A 14,826-nucleotide genomic window follows, 5' to 3' on the forward strand; every position below is an offset into this window, starting at 1 on the left:
GCCAGATTGTTTTTTGATTGAAATCAAAGTTTGCTTGATTTCTTCTTGGTTCTTAAAGGCTAAAAAGGATCTACAAATCCCTCTTTAGTTCCTTGGGGTTATCTTCGTGTGGACTACATTGGTTCGATCCAACTCTTAGGTCGGTAGTGAAATACGTTTAGAGACAAGTTGGAGGAGCCTCCAAACGTGCGTATGATTTCTTAAACTCTAAACTGAAAATCTGCAGATTCTAATATTATGTATAAACTATAAATGTGTGCCCTGATCTTGGTTATAAGGAATGATCTATGATGTAAATAATTTTGTTTTCCGCTACCATGTATGATCGTTTCCTAACAGTTGATTCCTATCGGCAAGAGATCATGTGTGTATCGATTTAGAGGTACCACACTTGGGGTATTTAGTGGGATTCAGCAATGAGAAATAAAATAGCAAAGGAGTCGGTAACCTTTTCTTACTCTTGTTTTGTATTTCATGTTTTTTATACATATATACATGCATGTGTTATTTGCATTAAATCGTTATTACCTCGATCATAATGGCACAATTTGGGAGGAAGTTTTAAAATTCGGGCAACCGTGTGCTTCTGCTAAATGTTCCAAACCCCAACAATGGTATCAAAGCCATTGATTATAACATTTTAATGCTAATAAAGGTTTAATGACGTTTTGGAATCCTATGTAATGATGTTTTGTGTTTTGGTTAATTGATGCCCTTAATGTTATTATTTTTGGATGAATTTTTCCTGGATGTTGTTAACATGTTGATGAATGATTCTGCAAAATTTTAGCTCAATCCAATATCGGGAAGGTTGTTTTTTGGCCAAAACACACAGCCCCTAGAAATCTGTCTTGTTAATTCGTCCAAGGGCGGTTTGATAAAATTGAAAGTTTTGGGGTTTTTGTGAAAATTTCCAGAACTTGAAATGTTAAAGTGAAATTATATGAAAATTAAAAGGGGTCAAAAAGGTAATTTCTAATGATCAGATTTAGATTTAGATTTTAATTCTAAATGGCTAAAATTAAATAAAATTGATTTCATGAAGATTAGATTTTGTAAGAAACTAGATTCTATTATTTTTATTATTTATTCTTTATGATATAATACAATCCCTAATTAATAGGGACTAGATGAGATTGAAAAATCATTGATTATCAAATTTAATTTTTAAATTTTGAATTAGATTATTGTCTTGTATTTGATAAGTGATTAAACAATAATACTTTTTAAAGGGATAAAGTTATCTAATAAGATTAAATAAAGAAAAGGTTCAACCAAAGATTTAATTTTAAAGGTTAAAATTTAAATTAGATTAAATTTTGAATAATCTTAATCCATTAAAAATTTATCTAAGATGATTAAATAAATATAAATGGATAAAGATTACTAAATTCAAAAATTAATGGATAAACTAAATCTTTTAAAAGTTTCAAGATTAGTTTAGGATTGAACTATCTACCAAAGCCTAAGATAATTTTGAATGAGGAAGTGATTAAAGAGAATTCTGTAACCAAGGCGATAAGAGCCTAAAGAGACTGGGATTTAAGAGGTCATCTAGACCCCCAATTTCTCTTGGGAATTTTCTTTTCTCATCAATCATGAGAAATTATCTTAAACCCAAGAACATTTTTATTAAAAGTTAATAAAATATTAGGATCCCACACCTAGAGTCACATGTTATATATAAATAAGATGGTCCTAAAAAATGTGCTAATAAATGATCTCTATGATATCTATGAGATACACATACATAGACATCAATATGCATAGATAAATGAGACCTATGTGTGTGTGTGTGTATATATATATATATCAAATATATACATTTACTTGATGTATATACACACAATCCTATATAATAAAATGTTTATTAAAAAACTCTCTAAAAGTATATTAAGTTTAGGCCGACACGATCCAGTAATCTTCCTGATGCACCATTGGTAATCCCAATAACTGTTAGGTGAGGCATCATAGGTTACTAGATATGTTCAATATAATAGCCTTGTAGGCTAGTGTCCCAATAACTGTTAGGTGAGGGACCTAGCTGGTTGAGCTATTTGAGAAGAGTTTCAGGTTTGACTTAACTAGCCAAAAACACTAATAACTGTTAGGTGACGTGTTAGTAGGCTAGCGGCAAGAAAATGATCGAATCTTATATGAGATATGATGAAAAAGAGTTTTTTTACTTGTTGAACATAACATGTCAATAAATGTTTGGTGAGGTATGTTATGCTTAACAAGAAATCGATCACCAACTAGAAACTTACCCAACGTAGGATTCTATTTTTCCATAATGGGAGTATGGAATTCAAATAAAATTAGTGGGAGTGTAATTGATTAATTAAATCAATATAAAAGGTTTATATATTAAAACACTAAAACAAATTTTGTCTTTTGTAGATTAAACGATATCTAAACACAAAATGAATCCATTGGCAACCATCTTAAACAAGGATAGATGCAATGACCCAAATTTTCTTGACTGGCGTCAGAAATTGAGGGTGGTTCTCGATTCCGAACACATTGGCTATGTGTTGGATAATGAACCACCGATGCCTTTGGTTGATGAAGCTACTGCTGAAGAGAGACAGACCCATAATGTAACGCCTCACTTGAGGTACATAGCTAATGTTTCTTCTTTTGCTCTTTTTTGAGCTGGTTTATTAGTATTATTGTTTGGTTGACCTTTGTTTGAGTGGTATGTTGAATACTTGCCTTGAAATTGGTTGAAATAGAAGAAGTTCAGTGTTTTAGGCTTCGCCAGGGTGAAGAATAATCTTCGCCGCGGCAAAGAGGTGTTGAAGCCACGAGAAACCGCTGGACAATTTCGCCGCGGTGACAGAATATTCTTTGCCGCAGTGACGGGCCGACCAAAATGTTTGTTAAGTTTTTGATATTTTCATCCCTAAGGGCAATTTGACCTTTCTACCCCTAATTAGTAGGAAAAGTGGAGAGTAAAATGTAATGAATTTTCATGGAGGATATGTTGATATGGGGCTGTGTTTGTAATGAATCAAAGGATATAGATGGAATTCCTAAGGAAGAGTAAGGGCAAAATGGGAATGCTTGTGCATAAATTGCATTAAAAGGAATTAAGTCATTGCAAACCTTTCATTCTGCTTCTCCATTGCCACTCTCCTTTCTTACTTCCTCTCAATTTCTCTTTCACTTGTTCAAGGATTTTTAGAGGGCTTTTGGAGTATTTTGGGGTAGAAAATCAATCTAAGGCATCCTAAGGTAAGGATTCTTGCTTTGGATGTGAAGCTTTGTGAGATTTTATGTATATTTGAATATTGAGGTNAGAGAGAGAGAGAGAGAGAGAGAGAGAGAGAGAGAGAGAGAATCCTATATAATAAAATGTTTATTAAAAATCTCCCTAAAAGTATATTAAGTCTAGGCCTTCTGACACGGTCTAGTAATCCTCCTGATGCACCATTGGTGATCCCAATAACTGTTAGGTGAGGGACCCTTCGTGCATCATAGGTTACTAGATCTGTTCAATATAATAGCCTTGTAGGCTAGTGTCCCAATAACTGTTAAGTAAGGGACCTAGCTGGTTGAGCTATTTGAGAAGAGTGTTAGGTTTGACTTAACTAGCCAAAAACACTAATAATTGTTAGGTGAGGTGTTAGTAAGCTAGAGGCAAGAAAATGATTGAATCTTATATGACATATGATGAAATTTTTCTACCTGTTAAACATAGCATCTTAATAACTGTTAGGTGAGGTATGTTATGCTCAACAAGAAATCGATCACCTACTAGAAACTTGGCCAATGTACGTTTCCCTTTTTCCATATTGAGAGTTGAAATTTGGATAAAATTAGTGGGAGTGTAATTGATTAATTAAATCAATATAAAACGTTTGTATATTAAAACACTAAAACAAATTTTGTCTTTTGTTGATTAAACGATATCTAAACACAAAATGAATCCATTGGCAACCATCTTAGACAAGGATAAATGCACTGGCCCAAATTTTCTTGATTGGCGTCGAAAATTGAGGGTGGTTCTCAATTCCGAACGCATTGGCTATGTGTTGGATAATGAACCACCAAAGCCTTTGGCTGACGAAGCTACTGCTGAAGAGAGACAAACCCATAAGAAATGGGAAGATGATGAGCTCAAAGTAAGAAGCTATATAAAAGCTTCTTCGAGCTCACAACTATTGGAACAATATGAGAAGATGAATTCTTCATCAGACATAATGAATCATCTACAAGAGTTGTATGATGAGAGCAGCTTAACTGTTAGTTATAAAGTAACTAGCAACTCTTCAGAATGAGAATGGCTGAGGAAAATTCTCTTTCTGATCATGTACTTAAGATGATCAAGTTAATTGAACAAGTGGAAGGATTTGATCTTTACTTGGAATATAGGCTCCAAGTTAATCTCATCCTTCAGTCCCTCTCACGAAGCTTCAAGTCTTATATCACCAATTTCAACATGAACAAATTGGTGACGACTATAGAAACACTTTTAAAGCTTCATGGCTCGTTGAAATCATTTGAAAAGCTGATGAAAGGGGACAAGGAGACTATTCTTGCTATTTCCAGTCTTGTTTATAACAGAAACAAGAAAAAGAAAGGCAAAAAGCCTTTCTCCAAGACATAGCCCAAAGGAGGTGTATCCAAGCGCAAGCCCAAAGAGAAAAATGCAAAGGGCCAATGCTTCCAATGTGGAAAAGCTGGACATTGGAAGAGGAATTGCACAGAATACCTGGCAAGCCTAAAATCTTCCAAAGGTATGATTCCCTTACTTGTTATTGAAACTGAATTAAGTGTTAGTTCAAATTTTCACACATGGATATTAGATTCTGCTGCTACATCTCACATATGTACTTCTTTGCAGATTCTAAGGAGTAAAAGGTTACTCAACAAAGATGAAGTGATCCTAAGAGCTGGAAATGCAACAAATTTTGCTGCGGAAGCCGTTGGAACACATCATCTACAACTTCCTTCGGGATATAGCTTAGCTTTGAGTGACATTTTGTATTTGTTTGGTGCAATAAGAAACATTGTTTCAATTCTTGTTTTAGCTCAATGTAATTATCAATTTCATTTTGTTTAAAAACAGTTGCACAAATTATTTCAGAAATAAAATTGTTGGCACTACATTGCTTTAAATACAAATGGCTTATATGTTCTACAAATGTGTGATAATAACAACAACGAAATAAATACCATAACCCATAAAAGACCAAGAGATAACGTTAGTCATAAGCATCTTTGGCACCTAAGATTAGGTTATATAGGGGACAAAAGAATTACAAGGTTGGGAAATGATGGCTTAATAGCATCATTGGGTCACGGCCGTACCCAACTTGTGAATCTTGTATTTTAGGCAAAATGACCAAATCACCCTTTGTTAGACAAAGTGAAAAGGGCCATGATTTATTAGAATTATTCCACTCTGATGTATGTGGGCCATTCAGTATAATGGCAAGGGGAGGTTTTCAATACTTTATAACTTTTATCGATGATTATTTGAGATATGGTTATTTGTACTTGATGAAGTACAAGTCTGAATCTTTTGAAAAGTTCAAAGAATTCAAAGCTAAAGTAGGAAAATAAACAGGAAAAGGTATTAAAGTTCTACAATTAGATCATGGAGGAATGTAACAACTGTTGTAAACTAGTACAATGCATGCATAATAACAATAGAAAATGGGCCCAAAACTTTTCCTTTTTATTATAAGTCATACGACTTTTATACACAAGGAACGTCATTTACAAAAATGCCATTTTAAAAGACAACACAGGGGAAACAGTGTAGCTATTGCTCCTCGCTTGCCGACGTCCCTCCGACTGCATCATCACCTAGATCCTGCATCCACAAAGGAAAATAATGGGGTGAGCACAAAATAATGCTTAGTAAGTAAAACCCTCTAACTGTCTATCCCTGTATGTATTACTCTTAATTCTTTCCTCACACTTTCTGTTGTTTCCTACTAAACGTCATTCCTACTAAACATCATGGCCTCATCTTACCGGAGGTACGGCCGGATGGCGTTCACATAGCACCATCTCACTCTTAGTGACTACCGAGTGGGGATCACGAAGCACCTACCCGGTTTTCGTAACTAACGGGTGGAGACCACATAGCACCTACCCGTTCCTCTTGACTTTCAGGTAACGATCACCAAGCATTAACCCGTTCCTAATCACTGTCGGGTGATGATCACAAAGCATCAACCCATCTTTAATAAATATCGGGTGATGATCATAAAGCATCAACCCATCTCTAATAAACATCGGGTGATGATCACAAAGCATCAACCCCTTTTTTAATAACTAACCGGGTGATGGTCACAAAGCATCCACCCGTTTCTAATACCTATCGGGTGATGATCACAAAGCATCAACCCATTTCTAATAAATATCGGGTGATGATCACAAAGCATCAACCCCTTTTCTAATAACTAACCGGGTGGTGGTCACAAAGCATCCACCCGTTTCTAATACCTATCGGGTGATGATCACAAAGCATCAACCCATTTCTAATAGCTATTCGGGTGGTGATCACAAAGCATCAGCCCGATTCTCATAACTGTCGGGTGATGATCACAAAGCATCAACCCATTTCTAATAACTCTTCTCATTCACTCTACTCTAGCACTTTTTATTCTCTCTACCCTTAGAGTACTTACATCCACAAAGTTCTCTACTCATAGAGCGAGTTCATACACAAAGTTCTCTACTCTATCTTAGGTCACTTCTCAATGTACAATTAATGCTTATGGATGGTTCATCTCCACTAATGCACTTATGAAATGCCAACATGCAATGTTGCAAGAATTAAGGTTCACTACTCATACTCAAACCTCTATTAGGCATTTCATCAAACAACTCAAGTGCATAATAAAACTCTACTATAACAATGATTCTATATCTTTCTCTAACCATCCAAAATGGGGAGAAACCCCCTCACATAGCCACATATCCTGCCAAAGAAAGACACTTCCAAAAGGATTCCTCAATATCCTTCAATTCCATCTCAAACTACCTTTCCAACCCACATCTCACTTCTTATATTGGAAATGTATAAACAGTCACAAAGCACTAGAAAATCTCCATTTGAGACTCAATAACATGGCATATAACATGTATATAACATACATACATAATGGCTACCAAAACCCTAATCAAGAAAATTCTCAAATCTCAACTTGGGTTGGGATTTACTTACTTTGTTATGGAGAGATTTCACTAACTCTTCCTGTCACTTGGTTTGCTTGACTTTCTCTCTACTCTTCAACAAATGAACAAAAACCCTCAATATTCAATATATACAAAAACTCACAAAGCATCACAACCAAAGTAAGAATCCTTACCTTAGGATGCCTTAGATTGACTTTCTATCCCAAATCACTCCAAAAGCCCTTAAAAACTCCTTGATCAAAAGAAAGAGAATTTGAGAGGAAGCAAGAGAGGAGAGTGGCGATGGAGAAGAAGAATGAAGGGTTTGCAATGACTTAATTCCATTTAATGAAATTTATACACAAGCATTCCCATTTTGCCCTTACTCTTCTTTGGGAATTCTATCTATATCCTTTGATTCATTACAAACACACCCCCATAGCAACATATTCTCCATGAAAATTCCTTACAATTTACTCCCCACTTTTCCTGCTAATTAGGGGTAGAATGGTCAAATTGCCCTTAGGGAAGAAATATCTAAAACTTAACAAACATTTTGGTCGGCCTGTCGCCGTGGCGAAGAAACTTCTGTCGTCGCGACGAAACTGTCCAGCAACTTCCCCGTGGTTTCAACACCTCTTCGCCGCAGCGAAGATTCTTCTTCGCCCCGGTGAAGCTTGTAACACTGAACTTCTTCTATTTTCAACCAATTTCAGGGCAAGTATTCAACATAACACTCAATCAAAGGTCAACCAAACAATATAACCAAGAAACCAACTCAAATAAGAGCAAAAGAAGAAACAATAACTACATACCTCAAGTGGGGCGTTACAAGGAAAATACCTAAGTATTGACTTCCAAGACTATCTTAAAAGTTATGGTATTATATCACAATTGACACCTCCACATACGCCGTAACATAATGGTGTATCTGAGAGAAGAAGTCGTACCTTGTTAGACATGGTACGATCAATGATAAGTTATACAGACTTACCATTGTCAATATGGGGGCATGCAGTCCAAACTACTTTATATGTCCTAAATATGGTTCCTACCAAATCTGTTTCCAAAACACCATACGAGATATGGCATGGCAAACAACCTAACCTTAACTATCTAAGGATTTGGGGTTGTCTTGCATTTGTTAAGAAAATCTTAACAGAAAAATTGGAAACAAGATCTGAGAAAGGTCGTTTTATAGGATATCCAAAAGATTCCATGGGATATTTCTTTTATTTTCCTTCTGATCATAGAGTTTCGATCAGTAGACATGCAGTTTTTCTTGAAGAAGGTGTAGGAAATAAAATAGAGCTAGAAGAAGAATCTTTTGAGCAAGAAAATGACCAACCCTGAGAGGAACCAACTCAACCTTCCGAAACACAAATTCTTCGTAGGTCTACTAGAGTGTCTCGTCTTCCAGAGAGATACAACTTGCTTAATCAAAAGGATTGGGAATCTTTATTGATTGAGGAGGTTGATCATGGTGATGATCCTAGAACTTATGAGGAAGTGATGTCAGACATCGATTCTGGAAAACGGCTTGAAGCCATGAAATCAAAGATTGATTCAATGCATTTCAACCAAGTCTAGTCTCTAGTCGACCCACCCGAAGGAATTGTTCCTATTGGGTGTAAATGGGTTTACAAGAGAAAGATTGGTAAGGATGGCCAAGTAGAAACCTACAAGGCTTGACTAATGGCAAAAGGTTATATTTAGAAGCAAGGAATTGACTACGAGGAAACTTTTTCTCCAGTAGCAAAATCAATCATGATTTTGTTAGCAATAGCTGCATTATACGATTATGAGATTTGGCAGATGGACATTAAAACTGCTTTTCTTAATGGATATCTTTATGAAGATATCTATATGAGACAACTAGAAGGTTTTATATCTAGTGACGAAAGTCACAAGGTATGCAAGCTACAAAGGGCCATCTATAGACTCAAGCAAGCCTCCAAAAGTTTGAACATTCGTGTTGATGAGGCAATCAAAGAGTTTGATTTTATCAAAAACATGGATGAACCATGTGTTTATAAAAAGGTTAGTGGGAGCGCAATTGTATTCCTAATATTATATGTTGATGGCATACTACTACTTGGAAATGACATTGGTTTAATGACATCAGTCAAAGTTTGGTTATCAAATAAATTATCCATGAAAGATTTGGGAGAAGCCACATATATCCTTGGAATTCGCATATACGGAGATAGAGCAAAAAGAATGATGGGATTATACCAAAGTTTGTACATAGAAAATGTGTTAAAGAGATTTAACATGCAAGATTCTAGGAGAGGTCGTCTACTCTTTATGCAAGGGATTCATTTATCTAGATCAAAGAGCCCCAAAAAGCCCAAGGATAGAGAACGCATGAGCAGAATACCATATGCATCAACAATTGGTAGTCTTATGTATGCTATGCTATGTACAAGGCCTGATATGACTTATGTTGTAAGCATTACAAGAAGATATCAATCTAACATTAGAGAAGAACATTGGGTAGCAGTAAAAAATATCAATAAGTACTTGAGAAGAACTAAGGATTTAATTTTGATATACGGTAGTTCTGAATTGAAATTTGATGGGTATACAGATTCAGATTTCTAATTAGACATTGATGATAGAAAATCTACATCAGGATTCAATTTTCTTTGTAATAGAGGAACAGTAAGTTGGAAAAGTTCCAAACAAGCTACAATTGCATATTGCACTACAAAAGTTGAGTATATTGCTGCTTCAAAGGCCGTAAAGGAAGTGATCTGGATCAAGAAGTTCGTAACAGAACTTGGTGTGGTTTCATCAATTGAGAGCGCATTACCTTTGTACTGAGACAACAATGGGGCTATAGCACAGGCCAAGGAACCAAGGTCTCACCAGAGAGCTAAGCATATTCAGCGAAAATATCATATAATCAGAGAGTACATTGGAGATGGTCAAATCATCATGCGAAAGACACGATCAAAACACAATGTAGTTGACCCACTCACAAAGCCTATGACATAGTTACAATTAGATCATCATCTTGAGAAGATGAGTATTGGATACCGTAGCAATTGGATTTAGTGCAAGTGGGAGTTTGTTAGTGTATGTGCCCTAAAACCAATGATAGATGTAAGGTTTACAGAAACATTTATACGTAAACTTTGTAATGTTTTTGTTGGGTTCATGCATTTTGGACATGGAAATGGAGAGAAAATGATGATCAAGATGATGGATGCAAGGTAGAACACAAACATAACACAGAAGCCCAAAAAATTTCAAGGTAAGGATGGAATATTACCTACTTCTTTGCTATTCAACACTTGAATCTTCTTTCTTGGAATACCTCAAAATGTGATCCACACAAGTCAAGGAAGATAGAACCGTGAGAGTAAGAGAGAAAATGAGAGAGTGATTTTGCTTTAATTGATTCAATTCAATTAAAATGGCATAAAACTTAATTTATATACCATGGGCACAAAGTGTAATTTTAAATTATTTTGGTAAGGCCTCAAACAATTTAAAATTAACTTGAGAATAAACATTTGTGTCAAGTCCTTGGTTTTATGGTTAATTCATAATGAGACCAAATTTTAATTCCATTAAATATTCTAACCCTTTAGAATAAAACCAACGCACTTTTGCCCTCATTATTGAATCTGATTCAATAATAATATTTAATAAATCCTTATTACCCTTGGTTAGTGCTAGCTATCCATGGATAATCATTTCTCACTAATATATTAATTCGGATGCAACTATTTACGTCTGAATATCATTAATCTAATTAATGATATGTATTACTCTTTCTCCTTGAGCTTGGTTTTATGTGTGACCATTTTGGTTCATTGTAATCTAGCCGTGGGCCCAATATCAGATTTTGACATGCTTCATTATAATTCTTTATAATTGAAACTCCCACTAGTTATGGTAGACGTCTAGCAATGCTCCATAACCCATAAACTACAATGAAGTGTAAACTCCAATGAACTTATTCTGATCGTACATACCGTGTAGTCAAATCCCTCCGTTATCTAATCCCAATTAAGAATGGTTTATGGTATGTCAAAACCTTTAACTTAATCTTTAATCGAATTGTCAATCGATACAATGGAACTCATTAACATGAAACTACTTTCCAATCTGACATTCATTATACTTTGGCCAGAGATTTCCCTTTTCCAATGTTTATTGACATTCTTCTGGGAACTCGAGATTAGACTATTTTGAGTTAACGGATCCCATCTTGACCATCACTTGTCCTCGCACGTGAATAACATATAACCAAACTGGCTTATTACACAAGACATGACTAGTCTCGTGCTTAAACACCATATGAACCATATGCATCCTATGTTGAATCCAACCGTCATGTCTTAGGTCTAAGGATAAATGGTATACTAGCACGATCCTATGATGCATCATTGACCATATCCATGTGATTCATTGTAATCGGTCGTATTCGATAAACAGTTCACTAACCATTTATCCATGCTAATGTGTAACGCCCCACTTGAGGTATGTAGCTAATGTTTCTTATTTGGCTCTTATTTGAGTCAGTTTATTATTAATATTGTTTGGTTGGCCCTTAGTTGAATGGAGGTATTGGTTTGGTTGACTGTTTGCCCTGGAAATTATGAAGAATTGGCGAAATTTTGGGGTTACAGGCTTCAGCGGGGCGAAGAAGAAGATTCGCTGCGGTGAAGAGGTGTTTTAGCCCGCGGTGAGCTGCTGGAGTGTTTTGCCACGGCAACAGAATTGTCTTCGCCGCGGCGACGGGTTGGCTGAAAAATTTATGGAAGTTTAGATATTTTCTTCCCTAAGGGCAATTTGACCATTCTACCCCTAATTAGTGGGAAAAGTAGGGAGTATAATGTAAGGAAATTTCATGGAAAATATGTTGGTGTGGGGGTGTGATTGTGATGAATTAAAGGATATAGATGGAATTCCCAAGGAAGAGTAAGGGCAATATGGGAATGCTTGTCCATAAGTTGAGTTAAAAGGATTTAAGTCATTGCAAACCTTTCATTCTTCTTCTCCACCGCCATTGAGGAATTGTAACAACTGTTGAACCTAGTACAATGCATGCATAATAACAAAGAAAATGGGCCCAAAACTTTTCCTTTTTATTATATTCATACGACTTTTATACACAAGGAACGTCATTTACAAAAATGCCATTTTAAAAGACAACACAGGGGAAACATTGTAGCTATTGCTCCTCGCTTGCCGACTCCTCCGACTGCATCATCACCTAGATCCTGCATCCACAAAGGAAAATAATGGGGTGAGCACAAATAATGCTTAGTAAGTAAAACCCTCTAACTGTCTATCCCTGTATGTATTACTCTTAATTCTTTCCTCACACTTCTGTTGTTTCCTACTAAACGTCATTCCTACTAACATCATGGCCTCATCTTACCGGAGGTACGGCCGGATGGCGTTCACATAGCACCATCTCACTCTTAGTGACTACCGAGTGGGGATCACGCACCTACCCGGTTTTCGAACTAACGGGTGGAGACCACATAGCACCTACCCGTTCCTCTTGACTTTCAGGTAACGATCACCAAGCATTAACCCGTTCCTAATCACTGTCGGGTGATGATCACAAAGCATCAACCCATCTTTAATAAATATCGGGTGTGATCATAAAGCATCAACCCATCTCTAATACCATCGGGTGATGATCACAAAGCATCAACCCCTTTTTTAATAAACTAACCGGGTGATGGTCACAAAGCATCCACCCGTTTCTAATACCTATCGGGTGATGATCACAAAGCATCACCCATTTCTAATAGCTATTCGGGTGGTGATCACAAAGCATCAGCCCGATTCTCATAACTGTCGGGTGATGATCACAAAGCATCAACCCATTTCTAATACTCTTCTCATTCACTCTACTCTAGCACTTTTTATTCTCTCTACCCTTAGAGTACTTACATCCACAAGTTCTCTACTCATAGAGCGAGTTCATACACAAAGTTCTCTACTCTATCTTAGTTCACTTCTCAATGTACAATTAATGCTTATGGATGGTTCATCTCCACTAATGCACTTATGAAATGCCAACATGCAATGTTGCAAGAATTAAGGTTCACTACTCATACTCAAACCTCTATTAGGCATTTCATCAAACAACTCAAGTGCATAATAAACTCTACTAACAATGATTCTTATCTTTCTCTAACCATCCAAAATGGGAGAAACCCCCTCACATAGCCACATATCCTGCCAAAGAAAGACACCTTCAAAAGGATTCCTCAATATCCTTCAATTCCATCTCAACACCTTTCCAACCCACATCTCACTTCTTATATTGGAAATGTATAAACAGTCACAAAGCACTAGAAAATCTCCATTTGAGACTCAATAACATGGCATATAACATGTATATACATAACTACATAATGCTACCAAAACCCTAATCAAGAAATTCTCAAATCTCAACTTGGTTGGGATTTACTTACTTTGTTATGGAGAGATTTCACTAACTCTTCCTGTCACTTGGTTTGCTTGACTTTCTCTCTACTCTTCAACAAATAACAAAAACCCTCAATATTCAATATATACAAAACTCACAAAGCATCACAACCAAAGTAAGAATCCTTACCTTAGGATGCCTTAGATTGACTTTCTATCCCAAATCACTCCAAAGCCCTTAAAAACTCCTTGATCAAAAGAAAGAGAATTTGAGAGGAAGCAAGAGAGAAGTGGCGATGGAAGAAGAATGAAGGGTTTGCAATGACTTAATTCCCTTTAGAATTTATACACAAGCATTCCCATTTTGCCCTTACTCTTCTTTGGGAATTCTATCTATATCCTTTGATTCATTACAAACACACCCCCATAGCAACATATTCTCCATGAAAATTCCTTACAATTTACTCCCCACTTTTCCTGCTATTTAGGGGTAGAATGGTCAAATTGCCCTTAGGGAAGAAATATCTAAACTTAACAAACATTTTGGTCGGCCTGTCGCCGTGGCGGAAACTTCTGTCGTCGCGACGACTGTCCAGCAACTTCCCCGTGGTTTCAACACCTCTTCGCCGCAGCGAGATTCTTCTTCGCCCCGTGAAGCTTGTAACACTGAACTTCTTCTATTTTCAACCAATTTCAGGGCAAGTATCAACATAACACTCAATCAAAGGTCAACCAAACAATATAACCAAGAAACCAACTCAAATAAGAGCAAAAGAAAACAATAACTACATACCTCAAGTGGGGCGTTACAAGGAAATAACCTAAGTATTGACTTCCAAGACTATCTTAAAAGTTATGGTATTATATCACAATTGACACCTCCACATACGCCGTAACAATATGTGGTATCTGAGAGAAGAAGTCGTACCTTGTTAGACATGGTACAATCAATGATAAGTTATACAAGCTTCCTTGTCAATATGGGGGCATGCAGTCCAAACTACTTTTATGTCCTAAATATGGTTCCTACCAAATCTGTTTCCAAAACACCATACGAGATATGGCATGGCAACAACCTAACCTTAACTATCTAAGGATTTGGGGTTGTCTTGCATTTGTTAAGAAAATCTTAACAGAAAAATTGGAAACAAGATCTGAGAAGGTCGTTTTATAGGATATCCAAGATTCCATGGGATATTTCTTTTATTTTCCTTCTGATCAAGAGTTTCGATCAGTAGCATGCAGTTTTCTTGAAGAAGGTGTAGGAAATAAAATAGAGCTAGAAGA

At 36.2% G+C, this 14,826-nt stretch overlaps 2 protein-coding genes across 2 annotated transcripts; both read left to right on the forward strand.

The window, feature by feature from the left end:
- The first annotated feature begins 3,926 nt into the window (after nt 1-3,926).
- LOC116123889 lies at nt 3,927-4,283 on the forward strand. The gene has a single exon (XM_031409629.1). The coding sequence runs from the start codon at nt 3,927-3,929 to the stop codon at nt 4,281-4,283; it is 357 nt and encodes a 118-aa protein (XP_031265489.1).
- A 2-nt stretch (nt 4,284-4,285) lies between these two features.
- LOC116123890 lies at nt 4,286-4,612 on the forward strand. Its single transcript, XM_031409630.1, has one exon. The coding sequence runs from the start codon at nt 4,286-4,288 to the stop codon at nt 4,610-4,612; it is 327 nt and encodes a 108-aa protein (XP_031265490.1).
- Nucleotides 4,613-14,826: the final 10,214 nt, after the last annotated feature.

Source organism: Pistacia vera, unplaced genomic scaffold (genome assembly GCF_008641045.1).
Source record: "Pistacia vera cultivar Batoury unplaced genomic scaffold, PisVer_v2 Contig146, whole genome shotgun sequence".
In the NCBI taxonomy this organism is placed as follows: Eukaryota; Viridiplantae; Streptophyta; class Magnoliopsida; order Sapindales; family Anacardiaceae; genus Pistacia; species Pistacia vera.